The sequence below is a fragment of the Odontesthes bonariensis genome, chromosome 10 (assembly GCF_027942865.1).
Source record: "Odontesthes bonariensis isolate fOdoBon6 chromosome 10, fOdoBon6.hap1, whole genome shotgun sequence".
Lineage (NCBI taxonomy): Eukaryota > Metazoa > Chordata > Actinopteri > Atheriniformes > Atherinopsidae > Odontesthes > Odontesthes bonariensis.
Genome location: NC_134515.1, coordinates 24,663,134 through 24,690,853, shown reverse-complemented (window position 1 = coordinate 24,690,853; position 27,720 = coordinate 24,663,134). Strand labels below are relative to the sequence as shown.

Below are 27,720 nucleotides of genomic sequence, written 5' to 3'. Positions count from 1 at the left end.
TTTGGTTACGATTCATAATGCACATTTTGTTTTCCCAGGGTCCCCATCCTGGGGGTGCTTCCACGGTCACAGCTGCACCTGTACCTGACAATGGACACTGCTTCTGACATCCCTCCCTCCTGCGGCTCAGACACCACTGCACAGGTTGCAGAAGACTCCTCTGTTGTGGACAAACTTGCACTTGGCACCTCTGAACAGGCCGACGAAGTGTCTGAACTTTCCTGCCTGGCTTCCATGCATATCGACGGCTCGGACGACGCTACGCTGGACAATTGCGTGGAGGATGGCATCACGCGCAGGGTCGGTTGCCTGGACGACGCAGAGCGCGAGGAGGGCTCTTCCCATAAACTCCTGGACAATCCTGACTCCTCGGAGCAGAATGGGAAGATTCCCAACCGGGACAGCGGCATCGACAGCCCGTCGTGCACCGTAGAAGGGGAAGTATTCCCCAACGAGGATGCCATCGACGAGGAGGATCATTATGACAGCGTCACTGAAACAGAGAGTGTATCTTGCTGTGTAACCTTGGACAACAAGCGAGACTCAACGCAGGACGAGGACAGTGACTTAGACGAGGGCAGCAGTGGCGAGATACACTCTCTGACAGACACACAAACTGGCTATCTGACAGATACACACTTAGAGGCACACAAAGTGAGTACCACACATACTCGTCCTCAGCCAGTCATTCCCACAAACCTGAAAAGCCGTAATTTTCAAGTCTGGCTCTGTACAACCTTCAATGTTTAATGTTCATGTTGTGTGGTAATTTTCAATAATTTTCATGCTGCAGGTTTAAAAGCTTCATCTCAGACACTCAGACTGCCTTTCATGTAATGGAAAAAGTAGCATGTGTCTATTATTATCTCAGCTTGGGTGAGCAGTTTCAAAGAATGCTTCTGCATGAAACATAAGACACTATTATAGCCTCAGTTTGCTGGTCACAAGTGACTGACTGGTATCTAAAAGCAGCTTTTCCCATACATAAAAGGATGAATACCTGCCCAGAAGCTGTAACTGGAGCTGCTGCTTATTGCTAGATGAGAGTCCACAGACTGAAGTCTTCCCACAGCTGAGCTAAGATTTCAGCTTGGCTATTGATTGTAAACAACACTCATACCACAAACCAGCATACCTTTTTCCTTTTGATGCAGGCTAAACTTGATCTACTATCAGTAGAAAGACGAGATTAAACTAGGTCCAACTAGAGGAGCTTTGAAAGCCAAAAAAATCAGGATAAGAGGTGATAAATTGCTGTCACAGTTGTTTAGAGAAAATGCTTCCTTAGATATTTTCAAAGCTGTGAAACCCACACCAATCTCGAGCAAATAGTCATATGAATACACCAACGCACAGCCGCTGGTGTCTGTCCACACCCTTAGAGTTTTAGGGGAAAGGTATCTCTGCTCTTCAGCGCTTCCTGATCCCGAAACTGCTGCGCAGAGGAAGGGTGTGTTGTGATATGTGTGTGTCCATGCTTGCTGGTCTATCTGTGTATGTGTGAGTGAGTCTCACACTGCAGCTGACATGTTGATGGCTGTATAATGACAGCCTTGTCACAGAGGATGTGGTTTTTTTGTTTTTTTTTATAGTGATGCGCACTGCAGGAGGACGACTGAAAACAAGTTTGGCTGACTGCTGAGTGGCATCCACCTTGCAAACGTAGTTTCATTTTTGTTAGCGTTATAGTAGGTGGTAATGCCAGATTTGCTGTGTACACAAATGTGTGTGTGTATGTACTAGTAGCTGTTTACGTTGCAGGGACACAACTTCCTTTTGCGGACAAAATAGCACATTCTCGTAACTCCCGATAAAGGGGAAATTTGGTTAAACTTCTGTTCAGGTCTGGTTGAAAGTTATGGTCTAACTACATCATGGTGATGTAAAATGATGAAACGTGTCTGCAAGTTTGCGTGTGTAAATGGGAGACAGCTGTTGTGAAATCCACGCTGTCGTAATATATTAGATGTTTCATGACCCAAATGCACGTTAAGTCTTTGCATTTATCGTTAACATAATTGCTAATGTTCACTCAAACATGTTTTTATGTCATCTTGGCTACCAAAAGTCATAACGAGACAAGGAGGAATAAGATCTCTTCATTCTCGCCTCAGCAGCGAGTAACACATCTCATCAGTTTCACAGGTTATTGCTAAAAATGAATGGCGAGTAGAGCGTTATAGCACATCGCTTTACTGTAAACTGATGCTGTTAACTCAGCCGCAGGCTTAAACATTTTGAGTATCTATTTAAGTCAGACATGCCTCCCAGGATTGCTTTAGGACATTGTTCTCACAGGCTTTTACCATAAAAAAAAGTTTTAAAATTCTTACAATCATAGCTACTGTTTTTCCTGACCAAAAAAACCCAAAACCTCTGTTATCTTGACCTGTAGAGGATTTTTTTAGGGGGTTGTTTAGCAGTTTAGAGGGTGTGAGAGGTGTTGAGACTCACTTTCTAGAGTTTCCATTTTCCTCATTACATTTTAAGATTTTCGCGGAATGGACCAGGATACCTTCCAGTAAGTGTTTTTGCCCCAAAAATTCAAACATTTTATATTTTAATCCTTTGCGCAGCTGCAAACCGCCGTTTAGTATGTGAAGATATGTTGGCGTGTTGATGTTTTTAGTCTTTAATAGGGTCATGCAGATGTATTCGTGCACATGAGTCGAAATCTTAGCTTTTTCTTCGCTGCAGCCTTTTTGATTTAAAAGTCCATATACATGTAGGTTGGTTTTAACCAGGTTATAAAGGTTAGCTCGAAGTTAGCTTTCACTCTCTGTTTAAGCTCAGTTTGTTAGACTCTGCTGCTCTAATGCGACACCCAGTGGTTTTCTAAGCTTGCACATGACACCTTTAAACTGAGATTAGATTCAACACAAGTAATGTTCTATAGCAGAGGAATAGTAAGAAAAAAATCTTGAAATGAGTGAATTTAATTAGACTGTCATTTTTTGATTAGTGGCATCATTGCCTTTGACCACCACCTTTTTTTGGTGCAAATTGAAGCCTCTCTTTTTATATAGTTCTTGAAATCCAAATGTTCTATCAGCAATGCTTAGGTATTGCTTTACTGCTTAACTAAGTCCATGATATTTAGTTTTGAGTAAAGTAAAAAAAAAAAAGCAAAAATAATATAAATCTTTGTTTCCAGTTTGTCACATTACAGTAAGATTTTTTTTTTGTTAACCACCCAGCCAAATATGAATGATGGAAACAATCACCAAGTAAATAGAATTAGGTCTCTACATCGCGGGACAGTGAGCAGCCCTCCCTGCTCTCAGATGCTCAGGTTGTGTCTGCAAAACATCCTGACTGACAGATCTCAGATCAGCTCGACAACAGATCAACAAGACATGCTGAGTTCATTTCAACCAAAGTAAACTGCTTAGATTCAAAGTCATAATGGCCTGCCGCAGATATTTGATATTTTATTGACCTTCCAGTTATGGAATAAGTAATCAGCATTGGTAAAAAAAAAAAAAAAAAAGATGTCTTAGCTGCCAAGGATTCAGCCCACAAACATCGGCTCTGTGTGAGCATGGCAGTGGAGGTGCAAGAGGGTCCAGCATTCGCTGTAGTTTTCTCTGTGTATCTGTTAATACCGGCTATCTCCAATAAAAGTTCTCAAAAGTACCAGGGGGAAAAAACGGGCACGTTGGCGGTGATTCAGATTTCTCTATTTTTGCAGTTTTGCACATAATTAATCCATAGAGCGTCCACTGATTGCTCATTTTTACTCCTAAAACTTCGGTTCCCTCAGTAGGTGTGCTTCCCTCTAACCCATAGGGTGTGCTGCTGGCACAGCCAGTGTGTTGCCAGGCCTACGTCGGTGCATATTATTGTATTTAAGCCCCTCTCTTAAAAAAGAAAAAAAAAAATCAATCCAGTTTTTCTTATTCTCATTATTCCACTGCAACTTAAGTTGACAGTACAAGTTCTATCAATTCTGACATCCAGGGAAGACGCATTTCTGTGATGAAGGCGAACAGTTAGCGAGGTAGTTATTCATCCAAAGCTGACGCATCGTAATCGGCCTTTTCATACATTTAAAGTGTTAGACGTGGTGTTGGCTTTTGCTCGCCTTATCAATACAACCCCACTGTGTCGTGGAATTGTGATTTTTAGACCAGCCCTAATAATCCGGAGCTGAAAACTGATGACGAACAGTTTCACAGTCCAACCCCACAATCCAGTAAAAGACAGTTCTCTGGCTTTTAACATGCTTTAAACAACTACTATCTATAACATGTTTCAGTGCAAACCTCTGACGCAGCTTTACTCTGACTTTCATGTCAATACTCTATGCTCACTGGATTGTAGTCGGGTGATAATTAGAAGTTGGGTGTCTACAGATAAACAGCTGCAGGGAGAAGGGGCCAGTTGTGTGTGCCATGTGTTTTGGCTGACAGCGGGGAATAATGTGTTGATGGAGAGCTGGTTTAAAGTTGCACGACTGTAGAGTTTATATGGTTTTTACTTTTCCAAACTCAATTAAGCACATTGACTATCAGTACCTTTCAGTGATCTAATTTTTCAACTCAAATTCAAGCTTTTACAAGTCATTTTTACTCATCTATGTTATATGGTGGAGCCTTGCTGTTCTTTTCTTTTTGCCTTCATGCCTCAAATGTCATCCGCCTGTCTGACGGTGATTGTCTGTCTTCCCCAGTGCTCAGAGGCTCAGAAGCTGTTGAACATTGCCAAAGAGCTTCTCCAGACTGAAGAGGCCTACGTAAAAAGACTCAACCTCCTCGACCAGGTAACGCTCAGCACGTATCTCTTTATCTGTGGCGGTGATGGCGTGTTTGGGTGTTAAATATGTTTCACTTAACTGTGTCAGTGGTGTTAGTGATCAAGATCAGTGCTGAGCTGGATTACGACTAGCGCTGTGATCCACTTCACAACCACCCAGTCTGACTGGATTACTGAAAGTTGTATGTGAGAGACTTTTTTTTGTGTGTGTGTGGGAAGTATATTTCTACATGTTCAGCAAAACCCAAACTTGTCACCACAAACCTGAGCATGAACTTGTGTCTAGTGTGAGGCACACATTATTTGTGTGTATGCGCTTTGTAGTATCATACCCTCCCAGAGTTTAGAATCTGTGTGTGTGTGTGTGTGTGTGTGTGTGTGTGTGTGTGTGTGTGTGTGTGTGTGTGTGTGTGTGTGTGTGTGTGTGTGTGTGTGTGTGTGTGTGTGTGTGAATCTTATGAATTAAAGATGTGTTTTCCAGCTTTCTGCTGGGTTTATAATTAGAAAGCATCCTTGATTAACGTTTTGGGTTTAATGATATTGACCTGCTTCTGCTTTTTATAAACACATTTTACGGCGCTAATCAAAAGGCACTGTTCAGTTCCATGTTAATTCTGTGTGAGACGTTAAAACAATACTACTGAAAAGGCATTAACACCATAGTTAAGATAAATCCTGTTCCTTTGAATGCTTTTGATTAAGCAGTTAAACGAATGAACCTTAATTTAGTTGTATTATTCCACCGTGTAAAGAACATGAATATCAGAACACTCAGATAGAAGTGCTTTTTTTTTTTTCTCTCCAATCATGTAATTGATGCAGATAACCATTTTCAGTCAGCGGGCAAGTCGATGGATCGTAGTTTGACTTTTTTCTTCTTCCTTTTTTCTTCTTCCTTTTTTTTTTTTGCACCTACAGTGTTATCATGTTGACTGGTGTTTGTGATGAGAATGCTCTGTCAGTGGTTGAGTCTTCTTCCTCTTTGCTCAGCTCATGTGGTAGAGGAGATAAACAGCTGCCCTATCACAGAGCAGCTTTGGTTTATTTGCTACTGAGGGCAGAAAACCCTCATAGTTAGCTTCCTGTTTTTGTCTCAGTGCTGCTGCGCTTGTTTCAATGGTTCCTATAGTCCCACCTGTGGTTGTGACTGACAAGGGCTGTTAAGTTGGTCACAGTAGTCATGACAAATCAGACATGCAATTATAAAAGTCTAACCTGCTGCTGGGACAGATTTCCTTCCCTGCTTACCTTAATTTGTCATAGCGTCTATTTAGGCACATCATCAGTAACAGTACTGATATTAAGTGAATCAGTTAACCGGAATCTTGATTGATTCAGTATTGTACTTCTTTAAAATAGGGGTATTTATAAGAGAATAAACTGAACAGCCACTATGATATCCCAAATGGTAACCCCTGGTTTTCCTTAAGGTCAATAACACAGGATCATGCAGTCCCTATTCAGCAACTTAAACAAGTAATAATTGGTTTTGGCTGAGAAATTAAGCCGAAGTGCAGAAGTGACAAAAATCTAAAGTTCCTCTAAAGGCTATTTGAGACTGGCCGCAAAAACATATTCATCTCTAAAGATCTCCATGTTAAAAAGCCAGACAAGCGACAGCAATAAACACCAGCAAACGTTGTAACAACTAAACTAAAAGATTATGACCTCTTTAGCTAATTTCTGGCTACAGAACGGTAGTTCACTAACTGGTAGTTGATTTATCGGTTATAAAAGTGATATTTTATTGACACCCAAAACCAAAGCATAAATGCTTTTCTCCCTCCTTCCTGTCTTGTTTATATCGTTTAAATCACATATCCGTAGGTTTTGATGCTGTTTGCTGTTTGCTTTTTCTCTCTTTTTCTATTTGAAACCTCCAAGTCCACGCTACAATGCCTTCCAGGTTGAACAGGGAAGTAGGAACTTTTGCTTCTCGAGTGGGAAAGTTCGACGCCAAACAGTTCTCAAAATCCAACATGGCTGTACAGCCTGAGTAAAGTCGACTAGCAAACAAATTTTGGCTGGTTAGACACGTGATTTATTGGGGAAGTTTCCTGGATGCACTATCTCAGATCTAACCATTTGTTGCATAGTAAGGTGGAAAGCTTTGGGCAGCGGGAACTGGCTGTTTAGTGACGGTGATGGAATAATTGCAACCCAATTGTAATGATTCTCAGCTTGTCATTGACAATCTTCTATAGTTGCTCCATCAGCCAAACTAAACTTGATGGGAATCATCAGTAATGTTTACATTTAGTTTACCATAAATGTTATCTTTGTGCATATTGTTGCTCATTACAGGTGTGAAGTCAACACTTAAAGACTGTAAAGATGTTCCTTTTGATGAACATAGGATGGAAATTCATCTGTTCATGTGTCTGCACCCTGAGTTCGAGGCTGCTCTAGTTTTCGCATTCATTTTTGTGCTCATGTTTTCCCTGCAGGTATTTTGCACTAAGCTTACAGAGGCTGGAATCCCTCAGGACGTCATTACAGGGATCTTCTCAAACATCTCCTCCATCTACTGCTTCCACGATAAGTTCCTGCTCCCTGAGCTCAAAACACGGATTACTGGAGAATGGTGAGTAGTTTCACAGACTCCGTGGGCTTCTTCAGGTTTGGTGTAAAGTTATTCTAGAGATAGTTCAGCCTGCAGAGACCACTTAAGCTGTTAATGCTGGTTGTGATATTTTAAGACAGCTGGGTGGCAGCGGGGGGCATTATTGCCAGGCTCTAGGTGGTGTCGTATTGCAAGGTTGTGTATCTTTGTTTATGTCGGAGTTGCAGATCGAGGTCACAGTCTTTTTTTCACAGTAAGCAGGAAACGGATCTCTGGTGTGGGACGTTGTGCCAACATCAGCCATCCTTAGTTGATAATGACTCCTCTGGAGGCCTGTGTTGGGGAAAATCACCTGTCACATAATGGTCCCGTTCACATTATTTTCTGGAACTCATTAAAAATCATTGGCTCGGATGGAATGAAAAAATAGTAACGTGCAACCAAGAGACTTTCACACTAGCCAGAAAAGGGCACCTCAGGGAGAGAGTCATTGGGATTAATTTGTGCACTGGGCCAAATGTGTTTTTGAGATGGTGTTCATCTGTTATTAACCTTTTTTTCTTACTGCTTCTGACTGATAACCACGCATATTAACTTATCCAACAATAACATAGCCTTTGTTCCTTTGCGAAAATAGAAGAGTTTTTCTTTGTCTTCTCAGGGGAAAATGATCACATCTTCTGTGTTGGAAAATGTATCTTCCAGCAGGCTTTTCTCTAAAGCTTCAACTCCTATCACATACATAGGTGACTAGATATAGAGTCACCTATGTATGTGATACACACACGTACACACTGCTGTTACAACTGAGTCATTACAGGTTGTAAGGAAATCATCGACGCGTGCCTTCCTGTGAGCCTGTTGTGTCCCACTCGTAATTCCTTTAAACTGGTATCGCAGGGCTCGATTTAGATGGAAGTAAAAGCATGCAGGGGTTTATTAAAAATGAATGGCTCACTTATTGTGTCTTTGAAATGGATAAAGATATTTAAAAGTCGATGCTCTTGTTTTTTTTTTCTCTTTCTGTAGGGATTTAAAACCCCGCATTGGAGATATTCTCCAGAAACTGGCTCCGTTCATGAAGATGTATGGCGAATATGTGAAGAACTTTGACCGAGCCATGGACTTGGTCAACACCTGGACACAGAGGTCTTCGCAGTTCAAGAGCGTTGTCCAGAACATACAGGTCTGTGTTTGTATGTCTCGTCCGCTAACCCATTACCTCATCTGCTGTTTGTCCAAGAATACGTTTATCTCAAAAGCTCTTTTATCCAATTTCCTTTTGAAACCATCTCTCCATTTTCCAACACCAAAATGATATTTAGAAAAAAATCGAATGCTTGTTTATTATACTTGTCTTTGAATCAACAGAAACAGGATGTATGTGGGAACCTGACGTTGCAGCACCACATGCTGGAGCCGGTTCAAAGGATTCCTCGATATGAGCTGTTGCTCAAAGACTACCTAAAGAAGCTGCCTGATGATGCCCTTGATCGAAAAGACGCAGAAAGTGAGACATGAAAGCCACTCTTTTGACTGCAACACACACGCACACGCACACACACACACACGCGCGCACACACTGCTGTTTCAATCGATTGATTGCAGGTTGTAAAGAAATCGTCAATGTGTGCCTTCCTGTGAGCCTGTTGTGTCTGAGATCTCACCTGTAATTCTTTTAAACTAGTACCACGATGCTCTTTTCTGTCGATGTTTGAGTTTTTATACTCAGAATAGGTGTATCAGTTGTCACATCAAACGTCCCCCATGGGAGTGTTCGCAGCTTAGAGGCACAAACTGTAGAAGCGCTCTTGAGGTTAGAAGGAGCCATAAATTCACCTGTGTTGTATGTGACGCTTAACTCTCTGAGCTATGAGTTCCAGGCTGTTCTGCTTTGACTTCACTCCGTTAGTGGGAGTCATTCTTTTAACTTTAACCAACATGTTCTATTATAATTCACATTTGACTCCATGGTGCAAATCCTCACACGTTGCATCACGTGACTTAATATTTTTAAGCATACTGAAAACTTGATTTCGGGATTGGATTTAGAATCAGTTAGCAGAAACTGAGTTTTGCAAAACCTCCTCCACACTTGTGCCTTTGTACAACATCCAAGTTCGCTCCTCTCAGATAGAATATTGTGGAACATTGCGGGGGGCGGCTTGACTTATCTGACCAATCAAATACAAAGAAGCAAATGCCTTTTCCAGCAATTGATGACACAACAGCTAGAATGTGAGTATGTATTAAGCTCAAAAAGCAAAAAACAGGTTCAGGAGTTCCTCTAAATGATGAGGATTTCTTGTGATGTTTGGAAAGGAGCAGCCTATGTAATGTCTCCTTCAGGTACTGTACATGTAATGATAATAGTAGGACAGTCGGTCGCCTTTTGTTACAAAGCTTATAGTATGATGCCCTGGTTTTAACTACGTAATGAAAAAGGTCATAAATGATTATCTCAGAAGGTAACTGAATGGCAGTAAGTCACACGAATGACAAATTGTAAACTACACTGAGTGAGGTAAAGAAACCAGAATTTTTGGCCTGGTTATACATGCAATTTACAAAAATAACTATTATATTAAGTTACAAAAACTATTATATACTGAAATACAGATATTTCTGCCGGTGCAAGATAAAAATAAACTTGGATTGCACATTATGCACCCGGGTAGAGACAAATTACACGTTTCACATGATCCTATGTCCTCCTACATCCCTGTGTCCATTTACCTAAGCCTTAGATTTACCATACCGTGTTGTTTGGAGTCTGGAAGGGAGTTTCTCATCCACTCCTGCTGAAAAGCAATTTATCCCAGCTGCTTGGGCCTCACTTCCCCCCTTCTGTGTGTCTCTTCTGTTTATGTAGGTTATGATTAATACAGCTTACTCAGGTGCTATCACGCATTTATGTTACACTCACCATTGGTTGGAATGGTTTAACGCTGTTCATATGTATAGTGCGCATGTTTAGTCTTTGACCTTAGTGAACCTGTGTAACCTAATTATTGTAATACTCATTCGTTATTCTTATGTGAACAACAAACTCTAGATATACTTAAAGATGGATAATTATCAGTCACTGTTTGAATTTCTGATCATATTATCGGTAAGACGACGTTGTTTTTTGTCAGCTCTGGACTTTTTGCTCACATCTTTGTACCTGTCTGTGTGTATTACAGAGGCATTGGAGCTGATCTCTACTGCAGCCAACCACTCCAATGCAGCAATCAGGAAAATGGTAAAATCCTCTTTTAACACTAAAATTCATTGCTATGGTGGTTTTCTTTCAACTCTATCTCTATTGTACACAAACTGTTTTCAACTCTCCACCCCTTTCTGAGCTTTGTAAGAACCAGCGCTCTGTTACCCAATCAAAGGCTTGCTGATACTGTCTCCCAGTCAGCAACAAAACATTAACACAGACAGGAAGCTGCTGTTTCCTGCCTCGAATGTCATGCCTGACTGTGTCTCTGTAACACTCATCCTCCTCATCTCTTTTATCTGTCTGGCCATGATACTTGCGCCTCACGATTTCTTTAAAGAAACTAATGTGACAAATGTGTCGATGAACCAATAAAGAAAAATAAGAGCTCATGAATAAATGAATGAATGAGAGTCAAACACACTCATTAAAAGAGTTTAGAGTAGAGCTCCATCTGTCTTCTGACTTCAGTGTCCTCACAGACTTTCTGCCTCTCCCTTCTGTTATCCTCTGTTAACATTTCTCAGGAGAAGATGCACAAGCTGTTAGAGGTTTATGAAAGGCTCGGTGGAGAGGAGGACATAGTTAACCCAGCCAATGAGCTCATTAAAGAAGGACATATCAAGAAGATGTCAGCCAAAAATGGAACAGCACAAGACCGATACCTCTACCTGGTGAGGGGGTTGTGAAATCTGAAAGCTATTTGGGAAACTAATGGGAGCTGTTTTTATATCTGTTTGGTTTATGAATTTCTTTAACTCTTTCTTTTATTTAGTTCAACAATATGGTGCTATACTGTGTGCCTAAACTCAGACTGATGGGGCAGAAGTTTAGTGTCAGAGAGAGAATTGACATTGCCGGCATGGAGGTATGGTTCTGGTTCTCAAACTCTTTTACATGTATTTTGTTTTCCCCTTTGGTTTATTCTGCTGACTGCAAATCACATTTCCTCTGCTTATTCGTTACAGGTGCAGGAGAATGTGAAACAGAACCTGCCTCACACATTTGCCATCATCGGTAAACAGCGTTCACTGGAGCTGCAGGCCAGGTAAAGGGAATCAAGACCGACACACTTGACTTTAAACTGGAATTTGATCCATATTACAGTGATAAGGTTTTTTTTAAGAGCAAACACAGTACTCCATCTAAGATTGGAAGTGTTACAGTTCAACTCAAGTTTAACAAATGTTTTTCTTTTTATTATTTTCGTTGTAATTCATATCTGTTTCCTGATACCTATACCCGGTACCCACAGAAAGATAACCCTAACCCACAAACCTAGCTGGCTAATTACCTTAGTTTTTTTTACATGTTAGCTTATATTTAACACGTGCATCAAGCCAAACAAGAAGTATAGCCAGTTAGTTTTTGTTAACTAATGCATAATAATTCTAAACATGTTTCAAAATATTCTATTTTTTGTGAACATGAAATTATTTTATTATGTTTATATTGTCTCACCCTATAGGACAGCAGAGGAGAAGGAAGATTGGATTCAGGCAAGGATCACACGATAGCATACCTACACATATATGTACACATGGTCTGAGTCTCCAATGCAACTCTGTGGGCCTGTGCCTTAAGTCATTACACTTAATTGGGAAATGGAACGAGCAAAAATGTCCTCCACACTTCCATTCAATATTTGAGTATATTTAGTTTGCACTAATTAATTCCCATCATTATTGCTCATTTAGCCCATTATACAGAGTTAAGCTGATTAAAGCATTTTGGACTAGAGGGGGTGGCCATTTAACACAGAGAGCTTGGGGGATTTGAGCTGACATGTAATCATGAAAAAGGAGTAGAACCTAACTGAGGTAGCGTTTTCTAAAGGCTGACGGATGGTGGAAAGTAAAAAGAAAGCTGCAGCAGTCAGACCATGATTCTTTTGGAGAACTGACGTCATGGCTGTTGTCATCCATTAGCAGCGAGGCTATGCCCGTCAGCGTGATACAATGGCTTTCCTTGCTCACCCTTCAGAAGGAGATGGAAAGAGCCCAATCATTAGCTCAGAAACATACTCTGTGGGGCATATAAGATCTCACACTTGTACATTATCCATATGCTAACATGTCTGATCAGTTTTCTTTTTCTTCCCTCCCTAAATCTCTTGTGTTTCTCAGGTGATCAAGGCCACTATTGAACGACACAAACAAAACAGCGAAACGTTCAATAAAGCTTTCAACAGCTCCTTCTCCCGTGAAGATGACCATGTGCCGGAGTCACCGGTCAGTATTACTCTCATTTAACCACTCACTTCATTGACAGGTCACTTGGCAGGTCATGCTTCGCATTGAATCATGGGAGACTACAGGAACACCAAACATCTTTGTCATTGTCTGGCCTTTGTCTGCCCGAACAGCTCTCCATCTATGGATGTGGTAGTATCATACAGACAAAACACTGACAGACAGAAGCTCTTTATTTCCACATGTAGCGTCTGTGAGTCTCTTCTCCCAGAGCTCTCTCATGACCTAATAGGGAAAGCCCAAGTCAAAGTTTATACTGAACTATTACACGTCTGCTTTGACCCACTTTGCGCTGGCCTGAGTTGGACCCCAGCCAAGCAGTTGCTTGACACAAGCCAGAGGACCAGGTTTAGATTGTCTATACTGACACCTAGTGGTAGAGGTGCATGACTGCAGCAGGATGCTGCTGTTGATCAGCTTGTTTGTTCTTCTCCTCAGGGTCCCTGGTCCAACACTTCCATTGACTCAGATGGTGAAAGACTACATGAAAGGGTAAAATACTGACTTATTGTCTCTGGCATGATGATGCTTCACTGAGTCAGCGATCACCAGATTAATATCATTTTGGGACAGTTACATTGAACGTTAATTAAAATGGGAAAACAGATTGGGACAGGTGCATGTTTACACTGTGTTGCAACACCTCGTCTTTTCGCAACACTCTTTAAGTATTTAGGAGACCGACTTCAACAGTTTTTCACAAGTTTTCCACTTTGTCTCAGTCCATCTTGAATCAGCTTGAACTCAGAAAAGGATTTTAACATTTCTGGGTCTTTCCTTATTTATGTTTTTTTCTTTGCTCTGTAGAGGTTCAGTTTGCATTCATGAATGCAGAGAAGGTTTAAAGTGCTCCTGAGCCCATGCATTGATGACCGACACCCTACACTTTAATGCAGTGCAACCTGAGGCTGTGAAGTTCATGGCCATTTGATTTTAGTTTTTGTCCTTGTCCTCTGCGTTCACAGATTTCTCTGAATTCTCTCAATCTTTTTTCTACGTAATCATGTACCATTTTTTTTTTTTACAATTTTACATTGAAAGACATTATTTCAAATTGTTCAGTGAATTGCCCATTCGTACTTCTCCCTATCTTGACTTCTAAAAGACAGCCCGCCTGGAATGATCTTTTCATCCAAAGGTGTTATTCGCTTTCACCAATTTGCCTAATTAGCTGTGAGATGCTCAACCAAGCGCTTGCATCACGCAACTTCTGTATCAACTCAGTCTTCTGCTGCACCAGCCACAACTTTACGGGTAGTGTTTAACATTTCACGTGTAGTGTTTGTACCTCTTTCAGTTAAATATAGGTTTCAAATCATTTAAAAGCCAGTGCTTTGTGTTGGTAATTTTCATATTACACAGTGCCCCAAATACTTTGGATACATGCTTGTAACAGTCGGCATGCTGCCTGCCGTGAGTGCGAGCACAATGAGATGGATTGATTATGATCTGTCTGCACTATAAAAAACTGACTAACCCGAACTACGTGAGGAAAAAAAAAAAGTGTGAGCTCAAGCATCTTTGTCCTTTTTGAAGTAAGTGAAAATTTGGCTCATAAATGTCCTGAAAGGATTTTTGCCTCATAAAATATACGGATACTCTTCAGGGGGCGATCCAAAGGCCACGCAGTTATGGTGTATACCACAGGGAACAATTTGGAATTCCAGACTAAGAAATATTTTTGCTGCATACCAATCCCCTGCTCTCTCTCTCCATATTTTCTCTCGGTCTCTATTGCACCTGTGTGCTAAAAAAACAAATAATAATTTTTGGGGGTTTTTTGTTTTGTTTGTTTGTTATGTTTATGGTTTTGTCGTCAAAGTTGTTGTGGTTATGCTGACAGATATAATGATTTGAGGCTGGATAATTGTGATCAGGATAATGTTTGCCTGATGGTAGCCACTGATCCACATTTCTGGGACAGACTGCATTGAAAGCTGAGATTAGTATAACTGTTTTTCCACACACATATCCACAACAACAATCAGACAGGAAATAGTGTGGATATTTTTGTGGTTCTGTGTGGGTGTCTGCCTTTGTGTCTGTTAATACAAATGAGAAAAGGCAGACGGACGAACAAAGGACTAAGCAGAACAAGCTGTCAGACATTATTCTGCTTCACTTAAACTTGAACAGACTGAAGACCTTGATGCACCTTTGGTTGTTTTTACTTTCAGAAGAGTTCCAGGAAAAAGGAGAAAGAGAAACAAACGTGCAAAGGCTGCAACGAGAGCTTCAATTTCACCAAGCGCAAACATCACTGCAAGTCCTGCGGAGCGGTGAGCACAGATGGAACAAGATTTGGATGAAGTGAGGGAACAAGTGGAAAATCACCTCAGACATCTAACTGTCTTATGCTCTGTGTGTCCTTCTGCAGGCCATCTGTGCAAAGTGTTCAAAGACCTTGGACAACAAAACAAGCAGAGTGTGCCCTGAATGTTTTGAAGCCAGCCTCAGCTTGGAGAGTCTCTGCGGTGGTGAACAGAGAAGGAAAGCACTTGAGGTGAAGCATACACTCTTTTTTTAAAAGAAAAGAAAAAAGAGATGGAACATCAAATCGAATCACAGCGAATAATGCCAGCCAGACAGAAGTGTCGTCTCCCACACTGCACAGCTGGCTACAAAATAGAAACAAAGAAACAGCACTGTTTTATATCCTGTAATGTCTTTTTTAAGAAAAAAATTTTTTTTGCAGAATTGAAAAGACACATTGTACACATACAGATCATGTGCACTTATTGATGCACATTTTCACTTTGAAAGATCAGCTCATCCCTCTGTGATGACTAATATCATAATGAGATTTCAGCTTAAGGAGGACCAGCCGTCTCTGCTGACACCACAGTCTGGTGGCCTCAGATGTCTTTGCCTCTTTGTCAGTCTGTCGGATGTCCAGTCGACTCTGCTTACGCTGTAAACCTGACAGGAGGACATTGACTACATATGGTGTTATTTTAAAAAGTCCCATTATGATTTTTCGTGTTCGTACTGTATGGTTTTCAGAATTGGGAGGGCCACGGATCAAACGTAAATGCAGTAAGAATAACCTCCACATGGGGGAGCTGTAGGCTATGCAACATTTACACAAAGTGTACAGGAGCTTAAGCACCTGTACATGTACAAATCTCCTTGTGTCCTACATTGTTGTTACGTAATGGTGAACAGTGAAAGATCTGCAGATCTGCACTGTCATTTTCTCATCAAATTCCAATCCCCAAAATGTTACATTGACGCACTTATAACAATCTTACTCATGCAAGTTTTCCAGTAAGACATCCAGTGACTACTGCTTTTATTGTTTCCCCTTTTTTGTATTTATTTTTCTTTTTTCCTTCTCAGAAACAGATATCTCTAACGGGGGAAAGCTGCCTGCTGTGTGGCTACCTCCAAGTGCAGGAGAAGGGAAAGAGCTGGACCAAGATGTGGATGGCTGTAACCAAGGCTGAGCCACTGGTGCTGTATTTGCAAAGCAGTGGACAGGTAACCGTTGAACACACATACACTCTCTCTGCGGAGTGTCCTCCTCTTGCTGTTATTTACAAAATATATTTAAAGTGATGCTTGAAAGTTTGTGATCCCATGCAGAATTCCTTTTTTTTCCTTAAATTTTTGGCAAATCGGACTCCAAATGGCTTCAGATATTCAAGTTGTGAAAATGGACAATAAGAACGCAGTTAAATACATGAGACAAAAATATTGTTTCGGTTGTTCATGGGAATGCAAAAGTGAACCTTTAGCATTGGTGGTGAAATTAAAATTAAAATAGCCCTTCTTCTATATTCTATTTGTTGAAGAGAAAGATTTGTGCGATGCTGTACCTGGACATCTCACTGACTGTGTGTATGTCACCTCTAAGCCTGCCTGTGCCAGGTTGTGTACACGCTGTCTGCGTTCTGTAGATTTGGACCAGGCGGATTTTGTTATCTTGAATCTGACCTCAGGCGTAGCTGCTGTCAGTGCTGCTGTGTTTCAGTATGATCAAATCAGTTAAAGTAACAACTTGGATTTCCTGTTGATCCTTGAAATCTTGCCCCTTAGCAGTAAATGTGCTCATCACATTCTGAGATGTATGTCACAAATAGCTTTGAATGCCACTGTCTGACCACTTTGGGTTAATGGTGGAGAGGGCAAAATGTCTTCTGCCTGAAACAAAAGCAGTCTGAGGAGACTTAGGTTGAACCTTCATCGCTTTTATATGAAAAAGCTGCACATGAATATCCCTGGTAAATATGGATACTGGCTGCCCAGAATTCAGGAATTTGTCTGACACTGAGTTTCAGAGCGCTCAGAACTGAGAGGATTTAGTGATTTGGGGGTTTCAGTTAAAAGCTGATGTTCAGCCTTTCTCTACCTGAACATGAGCAGTGATGGAAGAAGAGCTCAAAACATTCAGCACAGTGAAAATACTGTCTCAGAAAAAGTCCCGCATTCAGGTTTTCAGAATGGCAGAGCGGTATTTATCAGCACTATGAGCTTAATTGTGCTTAACATCTGATCCGCATGGAGCTTTAGATTCTTATATAATAATGTAGGGAACTCAGTTGAGTACTATTGCCCCACATTCATTTGTGATATTTCCCAAGTAAAATCTATAACACGCTGCGCATTGATTTGAGGTAAAAGTTCAAACTGAATTTACCAATTTAGATATGTAGAAACCTGTTCCTAAAATTGCAGTTCCAACACAACAATTATTCTGTTTTTGAGTGACAAAAAGAGCAGATAAATATTGATATTAAAGTGACCCTCTTACACACTGTATTGGTAAGAGTAGCAGTACCATGTACCATGCATAACAAAGGTCCCGCAACACAGTACCAAACAAAGTCGATTAGTTTCTCGATAATACCCTCTCTGTTTGTCTGTTTCGATTGCATGCCAGCAAACTGGCAGAGAATCGGCATTAGAATATCCAGGATTTCAGATTACAGACATAGACTATCCCTGCAACAAACTGTTCACACTTTCACATCACAACTATAAAGGTTCCACCCATATACTAGATTTTCACTGAGTCTTTTTTTAAATTTAAAAGCTTGGTGAAGAAACTGTCTGTTAAAGCCTCCCAACGTTTAATTTCCAAGACTAATATTCCAATCCCACTGCAGAGAGCTGCCATTCCAAAGATTAGGATTAATGGGAGTTGGATGAGCATTTTCTGATTATACAGAAAGAAAGGGGGGAGGGGGGGCAGGATTTATTGTACATTCCTCATGGAATTTATTCTCCGGCAGCTGATGAGGCAAGCTGTCACTTTCATCATTTATGGTATCTTGTTTTTTCCTTTCCTTTCTCATACAAATCAATTGAAAAAGCCTTTTTTTTATTATTAATTTTTTTAATTTTCTTTTACATTTACTTTTCTATAGGATTCCAAAGGGTCACGGACAGTACCTCTCCCTGGGTTTGAGGTGAGCACGGTGCCATCAGCTGACAAGTCTGACGTCAAGCACGTGTTCCGGCTCAGTCACACGCAGCAAACTTTGCTCTTAAGTGCCCAAGATGCAGAACTCCAGGCCAAGTGGGTGGACGTCCTCTCCAAAGCTGCTCGTGGAGAAACGCCCCCAGAGGCATCGACGAGCGTGACTGAACACAGGAAGAGCCAGTAGTGGCCATGTTGGAGCCACAGGTTTCGCTCCCCCTCCCTTTGTCCTGTGTATAGAGCACACATTACTTGAATTCACTTTACCTTGGCACTTTTTTTTCCCCCTCCTTTTGAAAGGACTTTCAATCTTGCCTATCCTACTTCAATCTTGTCCTAATGACTACACAACAACTTTTTTTCTTCATTTTTTCCCCCATCTCTCAAACAAACGAGAACAATGCTACCAAGCTATCAATGCCACTCGTCAGTATATTTTATTCCTCAGTGTTTTCAACAGCTGGAGCAAATCTTTGAAGAACCTTTATTTGTAACATAACTGAAGAAAGTTCCTGTATGATTTTTTTTTTTTCTTTTGTAAGATGAAGTTCTTGTATATTATTCCATGTTGTTGTGAAGCATTAATTCTTTGTTGTTTGTCTTTCCATCAGTGTGGAAGTGTGCGTATGTATGTATGTGATTCAGTGCGAGTCCCCGTGTTTTATTAAGTATTGAATGTTAGTGTAAGAAACCCGAGGCACCTTTTTGGTGTTTTCACTCTGACTGGGGACACAGTGGTGGCTCAGTGGGTCTTGTAAAGTATGTATACTATAGTGTGATGTAAGGAAACAAAGATAAAAGACATTTAACTTAAAAAGACAAAGAAAATGTGTACATTTGTGGCTGGCCACCTAATGCTCCCAGTTATAGCACCCATCTTACGGTCCCTGTCGTCTCAAACTCAAGTACGTTGGTACTGATTCCCTCTCTATTATTGCTGTTAGAGCCTGAGACCTTTAATCCCAGTTTGATCCACCACATTTCCACTCTCGTTGTTTTTACTTGTCAGAGCCAGAGTGCCATCACTTGGCTTTAGTTCTGACCCTGTGCTGCTGGGTCGGTCTCAAAATCTCCTCTTGTGCACATGCTAAATAAACCGGTTCTTTCTGGTCCTATTTCTCAGCATAGCAGCCTGCTTCTCTCCCTTTGGTGATGTGATGGAAACCAAGTACTGTACTGTAAATCTGTTTATACTGCCTTGCCCCCCATACCTTTCTCTTATCAGCACCAGCCTTGAAACAAAAGTAGCAAATAAACTTGTCATTGGATCTCTTTGTGCACGTAAACTCACTCACATTTGTACACCATCCTATGAAATCTTGCCATCGTCCCTCTTTTTATGCTCCAGAATTCATTCAAGTTGTACTGTAAGTGAGCAGAGTCGCCACTGAGTGGATTGTGCACGGTGGAAAAGCAGTCAAGCATATCATCAATAAACAAGTGTGGCTCATTCGGCGCCACACAGTCCAATAAGACCATCGCATGTCTTGAGTTTCTATTTACAAGTAAGTCTTCGTCTAATGAAAAACTAAAGATGTAATGTGAGTGATGTCAAACAAATGAAACACTGCCAGAGTTACTATGCATACTAAGTCTTGGTTCCATTTTTTAGTGAGCATTGTTTTCACTTCAGTTTTCTTCTTTTTTTTTTTTTTTACATTTAAAATGTTAGGTCAACTTCAGTATGAAGCACTTACCACTCAAAGTGGCCAGTGAAGCTGAACAAGTTCATGCTAATTTTAAGTCGTAGTGTTAAAAGGGAAAAAAAAAAGAGGGCATTCCCCCCCCAACAATTATAGAAACTATGACAAAGTTAATCTGACTTGAAAAGCCTATTTCTCACTATCTGGTAATAAACCCATCTTTCTCTTTTCATTTTAACCATTTATTTTATGCTGATGGGTGTGCGCCGCAGACCATTGTCCTCATTTCTGTGATGCTTTCAGTGGCACCAGTACCAGAGACAACAAAACAAAACCACTCAGCCATTTTCCCGTAGTTAGGTTATTTCCTAGATAATCATAATTTTGTCATCCACAAACAAAACGATGCACTGCATTCCTAAAGGAATCCTTTTTTAACCTCTCTTACTAGAACAGACTGTAACTCTGCAATCATTAGCCTTGCTTTGTTTCAGTGTGCAGGATATGGCGCAGTCTGAAACCACCACACCAGATTGCTCCAGGTCAACCTGAGCCACATTATTGAAGTAGGAACAGTCTTTAGTACCTTATGGCAATATCTTTTTAGCCTTTGGAGTTATAAAATTTCTTCTTCTTCTTCTGTTTTTGATATTTCTGAAAAAGACTTACCATCAGCCATTCTTTTAAAGTGATTCAGATCATGCTGGAGCTGAAGTTTAAGCTCTAGTGAGTTTTGTCTGTCAAATGTTTGAGGAACACCTGTTTGTTTGAGGAACTCATTTCATTCAGCACCTATAATTTTGTCTTGCGTACGTTTTCTGTTTATTTTTATTTTTTTATTACATGAAATGTATGGGATTAGTTTTTCATCAGTTTGGATGCTATCTAAAGTATTTCTAAACAGACTGTATCTGACATGCTAATGTGAGATAATTTACACTTGTAGAAGTGCAACTTCCTCACAAACAGAGCACTAAAAACTTTGAATAGGGGAAGTTTCACATTTAATGACAGTCCGCCGAATAGTTGTGAAGACATTTGTTCCACTCAAAACCACAAATGAAACCGGATTGTCTTCAGTGGAACTTGGTGTGTTTTCCTGTAAATGAAGTGATGTGTTTAGTTTAGATGGCACGCTTTTCAGTTTCTTCGTTCTGGTGCATCGTCAAGTTGCCACGACAGTATCTGGTTTAAAGTGTTCAGCAAAATACGTCTCCGTCAACTGCTGAAACAAAAGCCAGACATGAAGTTAAGTGCTCCAATTCTTAGAAAAAAAGAAGAAAAAAAACAGCCTGTGGTGTTACCAGCTGTCGCCATGATAACTGCCCTGAAATTCCCCATACTGTAGCAACAACTGAGAATCTTATCAAGGGCCTAAACGAGACAGGCAGAGCACTTTCCGGTCATCTTTTTACTGCTGTTTCAGCCTGTAGTCAGAAGATAGTGATTCCAGAGAGCCACAGCTGCCTGTGTGTGTCACGGGGTGGAGGGTTTTAGAGTAACAAGTGTGACATCTAAACAATACAGTTATAAGAAAAACTTTTAACAGAAGGTGAAGGGTGATTGCATGGTCAAAAACTCTTAACATCAACAAATTATGGTTATTGAATTTATGTAGGCGTCACAAGACAAAACAGAATTAAAATCAAGACCGAAAATAATCTGATTAGGAAAATCAAACTTGATACAAGAGTAGGGAACTGTGTGATTTCAACTCATAGATATGTATGTGTATATCAAAGAAGGTGTGGGCCGAATGCCATTGCAGCTGCCTAAAGTTCATTTCTCTATATCTTGATTTCATGCAGTATTATCCTCCCTCCCGTGTTATGCCTGTATTTTGCAGCCGACCCACATGCTTTTTGCAGTTCTAGCTGGCATACATTTATTGATGTGCACATTTACAAAAAAAAAAGCAGAAAGAGGACAGCTATTGATGGTCGGGATGAGCCATAACTTCTTTATTTAGCAAGTCAACACTAAGTGTCAAAATGATGAATTGGAGGGCCGGTGTCTCTGTAGAGCTATGAGCCGTCGTGCAAAGATAGAGTGCAAAGTGCTGACTGCCTCCTTCTGTCGTAGTTTTACATGCTGTACACCCAGAGCAGAGAGGAGCAGGGTGGGTACCGTGTCTGCTGCAAGATGAGGAGCTGACCCTGCTGAGATAAGCTTTCATCATCGCACCAGAGTTCTTTCCCAGAAAACTCAAGTCTCTGTGTGTTTTCCTTCTTTCTTTCAAACTAATATTAAACTTTTTTTTCTTTTTCATACAATAAGTCTGAGCGGCTTCTCTCACAAAACCAGCACGGAAAGTTTCAGCAGACAACAAAGTTCTGCTTAATTGTTTGTGAAACATTTTCAGACGTGTAAATCCTTGTGTCTCAAGCTTCTCTCTCTCTTCTGCCGTTTGCTTCGATGTATTTCCCAGAAACGGCTGACGGAAACACGTCAAACTGACCTCTGACAGTGGCCCCAAAGGCTTCTCTTAACCACGCAATTTCACCAGGGCCACACTCCTCTTTGAATGAGCACAAACGGCAGCAGTGGTTGATTTGCACCAGCACCAATATTTGATATTTGTACCGTGTTTCAGGTTGTGACCACAAATCTGCACAGCTCTCCTACAACAGCGGAGGAGAATGCATTTAATGGGAAAGCTGTTATGTGCCACTGGAGCGTAAGCCTCTTACCAGCTGTTTGTGTGCTCGTGTGCATGTTTATGTGTGTGTATATGCATCTGTGTGGCCCAGAAACATTTGCATTTTGCATTGCCAAACATATAAACACACACCATTTCTGACCAATTCAGGGAATTCAGTAAGATTAGATGACCACCTGCTTCTCAAATACTATATACTTCTCTTCTATTTGGTAATATATGATTTTATTATTGATTATAAAATATCATTATAATTTAATTATAATTATATCATTTGAACTTCTTTTCTGAACTCTCGGACTAATGTGACGCACCGGTTATTCTAACAGATATTATGCAGTCCTATAAAATTAGATGACTTGCAATATATTGCTCTGAAGTGTTTCAAAAAAACTTTGAAACCACAGGCCTCGGGATTTGAAAAGTTTATATGACCTATTAGTAAACAGCTGCTGAGGCCTATTTGCTTATCTATAAATCATAGAAGAATGTTGTTATTCCTTCAGATATGATTTCCCAACTGTTAAATGCTCCATTAAATCAACCAGCTGCTTGTAAACTGTGTCCGTCTGTAATGTAGTGCTAAGCAGGTAGAGCAAAGTTTATTTCAGTGCTGTTTGACCGAAGAATTTTGTCTGAGGAAGACTAAAACAAATAGTTTACTGCAGGCATCACCATTAAGTCAAACCATTTTGTCGCCACTTGTAGAATAAAACAAAAAGCAACATTTCTGTCCATTTATATTTTTCTGTTTTTCCTCTCTAAACTTTCCCTCAGAAATGATGCACTGGATAGTCAAGGGTCAAATACGCACCGTAGTCGGTATGCATTGCATCATGTTGCACTTTGCAATCCTATCTGCAGCTACACCCACGCAATGCAAATGTTGAAACCTCTTCTTTGCTTTGTCTGGCAACGCTTGTAGACAGTTCTCCATTCTGAGACAGGAAGCCGTGGCAAGTGTTTCCTGCCACTGTCGTTTTTTTAAATTTTTGTTTGTACCACTACCCCTCCCCAGTTTATTTAGTTTTAGTTTTAGTGTTATTTTCAAAATATTTCTAAAACAGGAAAACGTACACCTGTGGGTGAAACTACAGTAAAAAAAAAAAGCAGATGATAGCAGGTGGACGACATATTTCACCACAAACTAACAAATTATTTTCTGAAAGGTAAAAACATGTTCCTGTTCCTACCACTGTTCCTATTAAGATGCAGGCACATTAACTTATTAACTTATTAACATATCAACATGTTAACTTTGAAATATACATTATTGTGGAACACGGATGTGATTTTAAAGGGGCTGATAACTGCCCGTGTGGGACTTTAAACGTGTGTTTTTCTACTCAAAACAACAAAGTTTCCAACTTTGAGATTGTGTATCCTTAATTTCTTGATATCTCATGGTTTTATCCACTATCCTTAACTTACTTCCAGATCAATGATTTCCTCTTGCTTCTGTTAGCACAGCAATATAATGGATGGCTTTTGCAACCATAACTCTCTTTAATTTCTCAACTTTGAGGCCCCTTGTTTAAGGGGTACATTACATATTATATATCCTTCTTCCAGTCTGAGACAAAAATTACAGTGCAGGCTCCATGAGGAAATGTCCTGCTTATAATAAACCATCTAAAGGTCAGTAATAAAGATTTACTTCATAGTGATGGAATGTCAGAGAAGTAACTCCTCATACCCAGAGGCAACATCATTCTTTGTCTCATTTGTAGCCTGAATGGCCGTCAGGGTAAAAAAAAAAGGATGCTTCTTCAGATTCACAGCCACTTGAGAGGACTGGTCATCCTTCCATTATATTACAATTAGAAATCATTAAGATGGATTTGATAATGATGAAGTGAGCTCTATTTAAGTAAATGACCAGAAAGCCCTCAGAATAGCTGTATCATCTATAGTTCCATTAGCTAGAACACCATAACTTTGCCTCTTTTCTTCCTCCCACAAGACAAAACAACATTATTTAATACAGCATTTCTCTTTTTATTCTCCAGTAAACCTCAGATCTAATTTATTATCCCAAGCTTCACAAAACTGTTCTAATTCTGACAGCCTCACAAATATCCATGAATTCACACACTAACACTAAATTAAATGACACTGCTGCTTGGGTGAGCATGTCTAATGAAGAAAGCGCCATTCCTAACTGAACAATGTCTTCTCCGGGGCCATTGAACAAATGATATCGGGAGACACTAGATGTTATTGTGCATTACAGAACACCCAACATCTCATCACCTTGTATAACACATGCATAGAAATGCATTCTTCATCGACAATGTTATTGTAGAAATGCATTCATGAGCGTTAGCAATCACTCAGCCCAAAGGGGACCTTTAGCATGAGGATGTTTAAGTGAGAGCAGTGGTGCAGCCAGAGAGCATTTTTTCCAAATGCCCTGAATAATAATGTGTAGTGATTGTATTTTGGTCTGTGAATGGAGGGAAATTAACACACACAGAACCAGGCTGAAGAAAAGAAGCGGATGAACGTCACAGTGAAGCCACCAGACCCTGATATAAAGAATGTTTCTCTGTTATCAGACTTGGTGTAGTAGCTGGTCCCTGTCTGAGATGAGTTTACAAAATAAAATTGACAAAGCTTTTGTAGGGTTTTTGTTGTTGTTGTTGTTGTTTTAAATTGACAGCTCTTCATGTAACACTTCACCTTACTTTAAAGATGCTGATTTCTCGTGTTCTGTTCAGGCCGAGCTACCTTACAGTTTTATACAAATCTTTCTGCCCTCGTCACGATTCTCTCATCTGAAATTTGTCGCTTGAAGCACTGTTGGGCTGTCCTACTGTTCGCTTTCTGATGATGCCTCAGTGGGAATTTTTCCCAGATTAGCACAGTTATTCTGAAACTGCTTGGCAAACGTGACGTTGAAGCATTTCTACCTGCAGTGTTGCTGACACAGACGAAATGATGCAATTCCCTTGCCATATTTCATCTTTTCCTTCACTTTCTCCCTCACTGCTGACGACTTTTGTGTTTTTCTCCACTCTATAATCAGTGGGGGTGAAAGCTTCAGACTTAAGGCTTTAGGGGAGCTATTGAGCTGTGGGTTGATGTATTGAGTTTAAAAGTGTGGCAGCAATACACAGAAAACCACACAAACTTGATATCTTACTCGATTTAATCATTTTAAAGTAATGAGAAAGGAAGGAATGAGGTTCATTATCATTAGGCAGCACCATTACTCCATGTAAAATGTGCCAAAAATTAGGTTTAGCTAACAATAAAAAGTTCAAATTTGTAAAATGCCATTTTGATACAACATTCTTAAAACTGGAGCTGTACTTCTGAGATGGGACCATCGGGCAATCAAATTATGTGCAAAAGTATATTAAAAAAACAGTCAAGTGAAAATTGAGAGTGAACTAGCAATTAGGGAATTTACTTTTTGTTTGCAGTTGCTAAAAAATGTTCAAACTTGTGTATTCACCTGAAAAATACTAGAAAAAACTATTCCAATACTTTGGTTCATATTTTAAGTGCATACACATTTTGGACTAACTGAGAGCACCATGTCTGTTCAACAATGAACTCCTGATAAATGCAATTTTCCTAATAATTTTGTGCTGTATCCTGAAAACTGGTCAGTCGCTGGATTATTAAACATGGTACCATATAAGTCTATGGATTTTAAGGATCACCCTACCTTAATGAACGGAATCGTAAACAAAGATAGAGCACTGCTTAAGTGAATGAATTTCTCATCCCCACCTGTACCACAGTAATACGGCTTCTGTGTTTTCTGAGCTGTGCATCCGTGTCCCCTGCCTTACAAGCCGTGCACGTCTCAGGTAGCTCTGCGCCAAAGAAAGGCTTGATCAACCCAATTTCCCCCTAACATCTCATCCTTTTTACCTGCTGCCTCTTTCCCATTGCGTTTCCCTCCTATTTCTCCCTCTTTCTCTCAGCGAGTGTGCGGGAGGTGCAGATTTATGAAGCGGCTCAGTTGCTTATGGCCACAGTCCAGCCTGAAAAAGCAATCAGTTCAGAGATTACAGCGATAGACAACAGAAAAATGTGCATTAATGATGTGATGGACGACTCATCGGTGTGTGAGAGACTGAGAGAGAAGCTGGGTGCCAGCTTTGAAGTTGTCTCCTGTAAGTCTGTGAAGTATAGCGAACCCCATGCATTTCTCAGCCATGAGGCTCAGATGTTAGGATTAGATCCTCCTTCATTTCGAAAACTCAGTTATCTAAAATAGAATTTGTTTTCACTGTTTTTGTATGACTCATACTTGTACCTTTGCAGTAACCCTTGATGAACTTTGTTCATATATCAAATGTCTTTCAAAAGAGGAAGCCTAAATAAAATGGAGCACTATGATAGCCAAGCTGTTAAAATCAACAACTCATTAGCCGTTTGTTTTAGGAGCTAGCCAAAGACAAAGAGAGGTCACCTTCAGTCTCCTCCACCCAGACCTCCAGCCATATGTGGCCTGGTTACAGCAGCAGTGCTGATGGGGCTGCTGGCACTGTGAGATGATCCCCCTCCTGTTCTACTTAATTACCTGTGTGATGGAGCGGTCCCCCCCAGCACAGCCACTGTGTCACACTGTGTCACACTGTGTCGGGGCGGGGCGGACACTCCGAGCTGACCAGTCTCACCTGCCTCACCTCTACCTGTCTCTCTTGTCAACTCAGGTTCATTTCCATTTCTATTTTTGCTCATTTCTGGTCTTCTCACCTCCCCTTTTTTTTGGCCTCTGACTTCCTCTGTCACATTTCTGTGCTGCTCTTCTTTGGACATAGACATTCAGTCATGCCACTTGGTAGGCAAAATACAAAATATTTGCTTTGTCCCTCTTTAATAAAAAAATTTAAAAAAGAGGCATAACTGGCTGTCCTGTTCCTAATTAGTGAGCTCCCTGGCTGTGTATTGGATTGTGCAGAGAACAGAGAACTCAAGCCCAGTTGGAGAATAAAGTGGAAGGCACTGGGAGTCCAAACTGTGCTCACTGCCAGAACACATTAACTGTTGCTGTAGAAACCAAATCAGAGAACAACTTGAACACTTTCAGCAGACTCATTTCCGAAAATGTTGTCATCCACTGTGTTCCGACCCCCCTCCCTCCGCTGAAGGTCAAATATTCTTGAATTTTGAAGCATGCAGCTAAGACACTACTCTCATGCTTTAAGCAATATCTTTTTTAGAATGCAACATCATTACTAACAAGACAGACAGTATC

At 40.5% G+C, this 27,720-nt stretch overlaps 1 protein-coding gene across 3 annotated transcripts in view; it reads left to right on the top strand.

Moving 5' to 3' along the window:
- Positions 1 to 19,675, top strand: part of fgd (faciogenital dysplasia) — a 57,508-nt gene extending 37,833 nt beyond the window's left edge. The window contains exons 4-19 of one of the 3 annotated variants that reach the window (XM_075474843.1): positions 39 to 654; positions 4,673 to 4,762; positions 7,203 to 7,339; positions 8,348 to 8,504; positions 8,690 to 8,828; positions 10,504 to 10,562; positions 11,054 to 11,200; positions 11,302 to 11,394; positions 11,495 to 11,574; positions 11,995 to 12,025; positions 12,653 to 12,757; positions 13,217 to 13,270; positions 14,956 to 15,057; positions 15,156 to 15,281; positions 16,124 to 16,258; positions 18,148 to 19,675. In XM_075474843.1, coding sequence (XP_075330958.1) covers positions 39 to 654; positions 4,673 to 4,762; positions 7,203 to 7,339; positions 8,348 to 8,504; positions 8,690 to 8,828; positions 10,504 to 10,562; positions 11,054 to 11,200; positions 11,302 to 11,394; positions 11,495 to 11,574; positions 11,995 to 12,025; positions 12,653 to 12,757; positions 13,217 to 13,270; positions 14,956 to 15,057; positions 15,156 to 15,281; positions 16,124 to 16,258; positions 18,148 to 18,387 — 2,311 coding nt within the window. In that variant the 3' untranslated portion in view covers positions 18,388 to 19,675. Of the gene's footprint in view, positions 1 to 38; positions 655 to 4,672; positions 4,763 to 7,202; positions 7,340 to 8,347; positions 8,505 to 8,689; positions 8,829 to 10,503; positions 10,563 to 11,053; positions 11,201 to 11,301; positions 11,395 to 11,494; positions 11,575 to 11,994; positions 12,026 to 12,652; positions 12,758 to 13,216; positions 13,271 to 14,955; positions 15,058 to 15,155; positions 15,282 to 16,117; positions 16,259 to 18,147 lie in introns of all 3 variants that reach the window. The other 2 variants (XM_075474842.1, XM_075474844.1) reach the window with 2 other exon arrangements.
- The last annotated feature ends 8,045 nt before the right edge of the window (positions 19,676 to 27,720 follow it).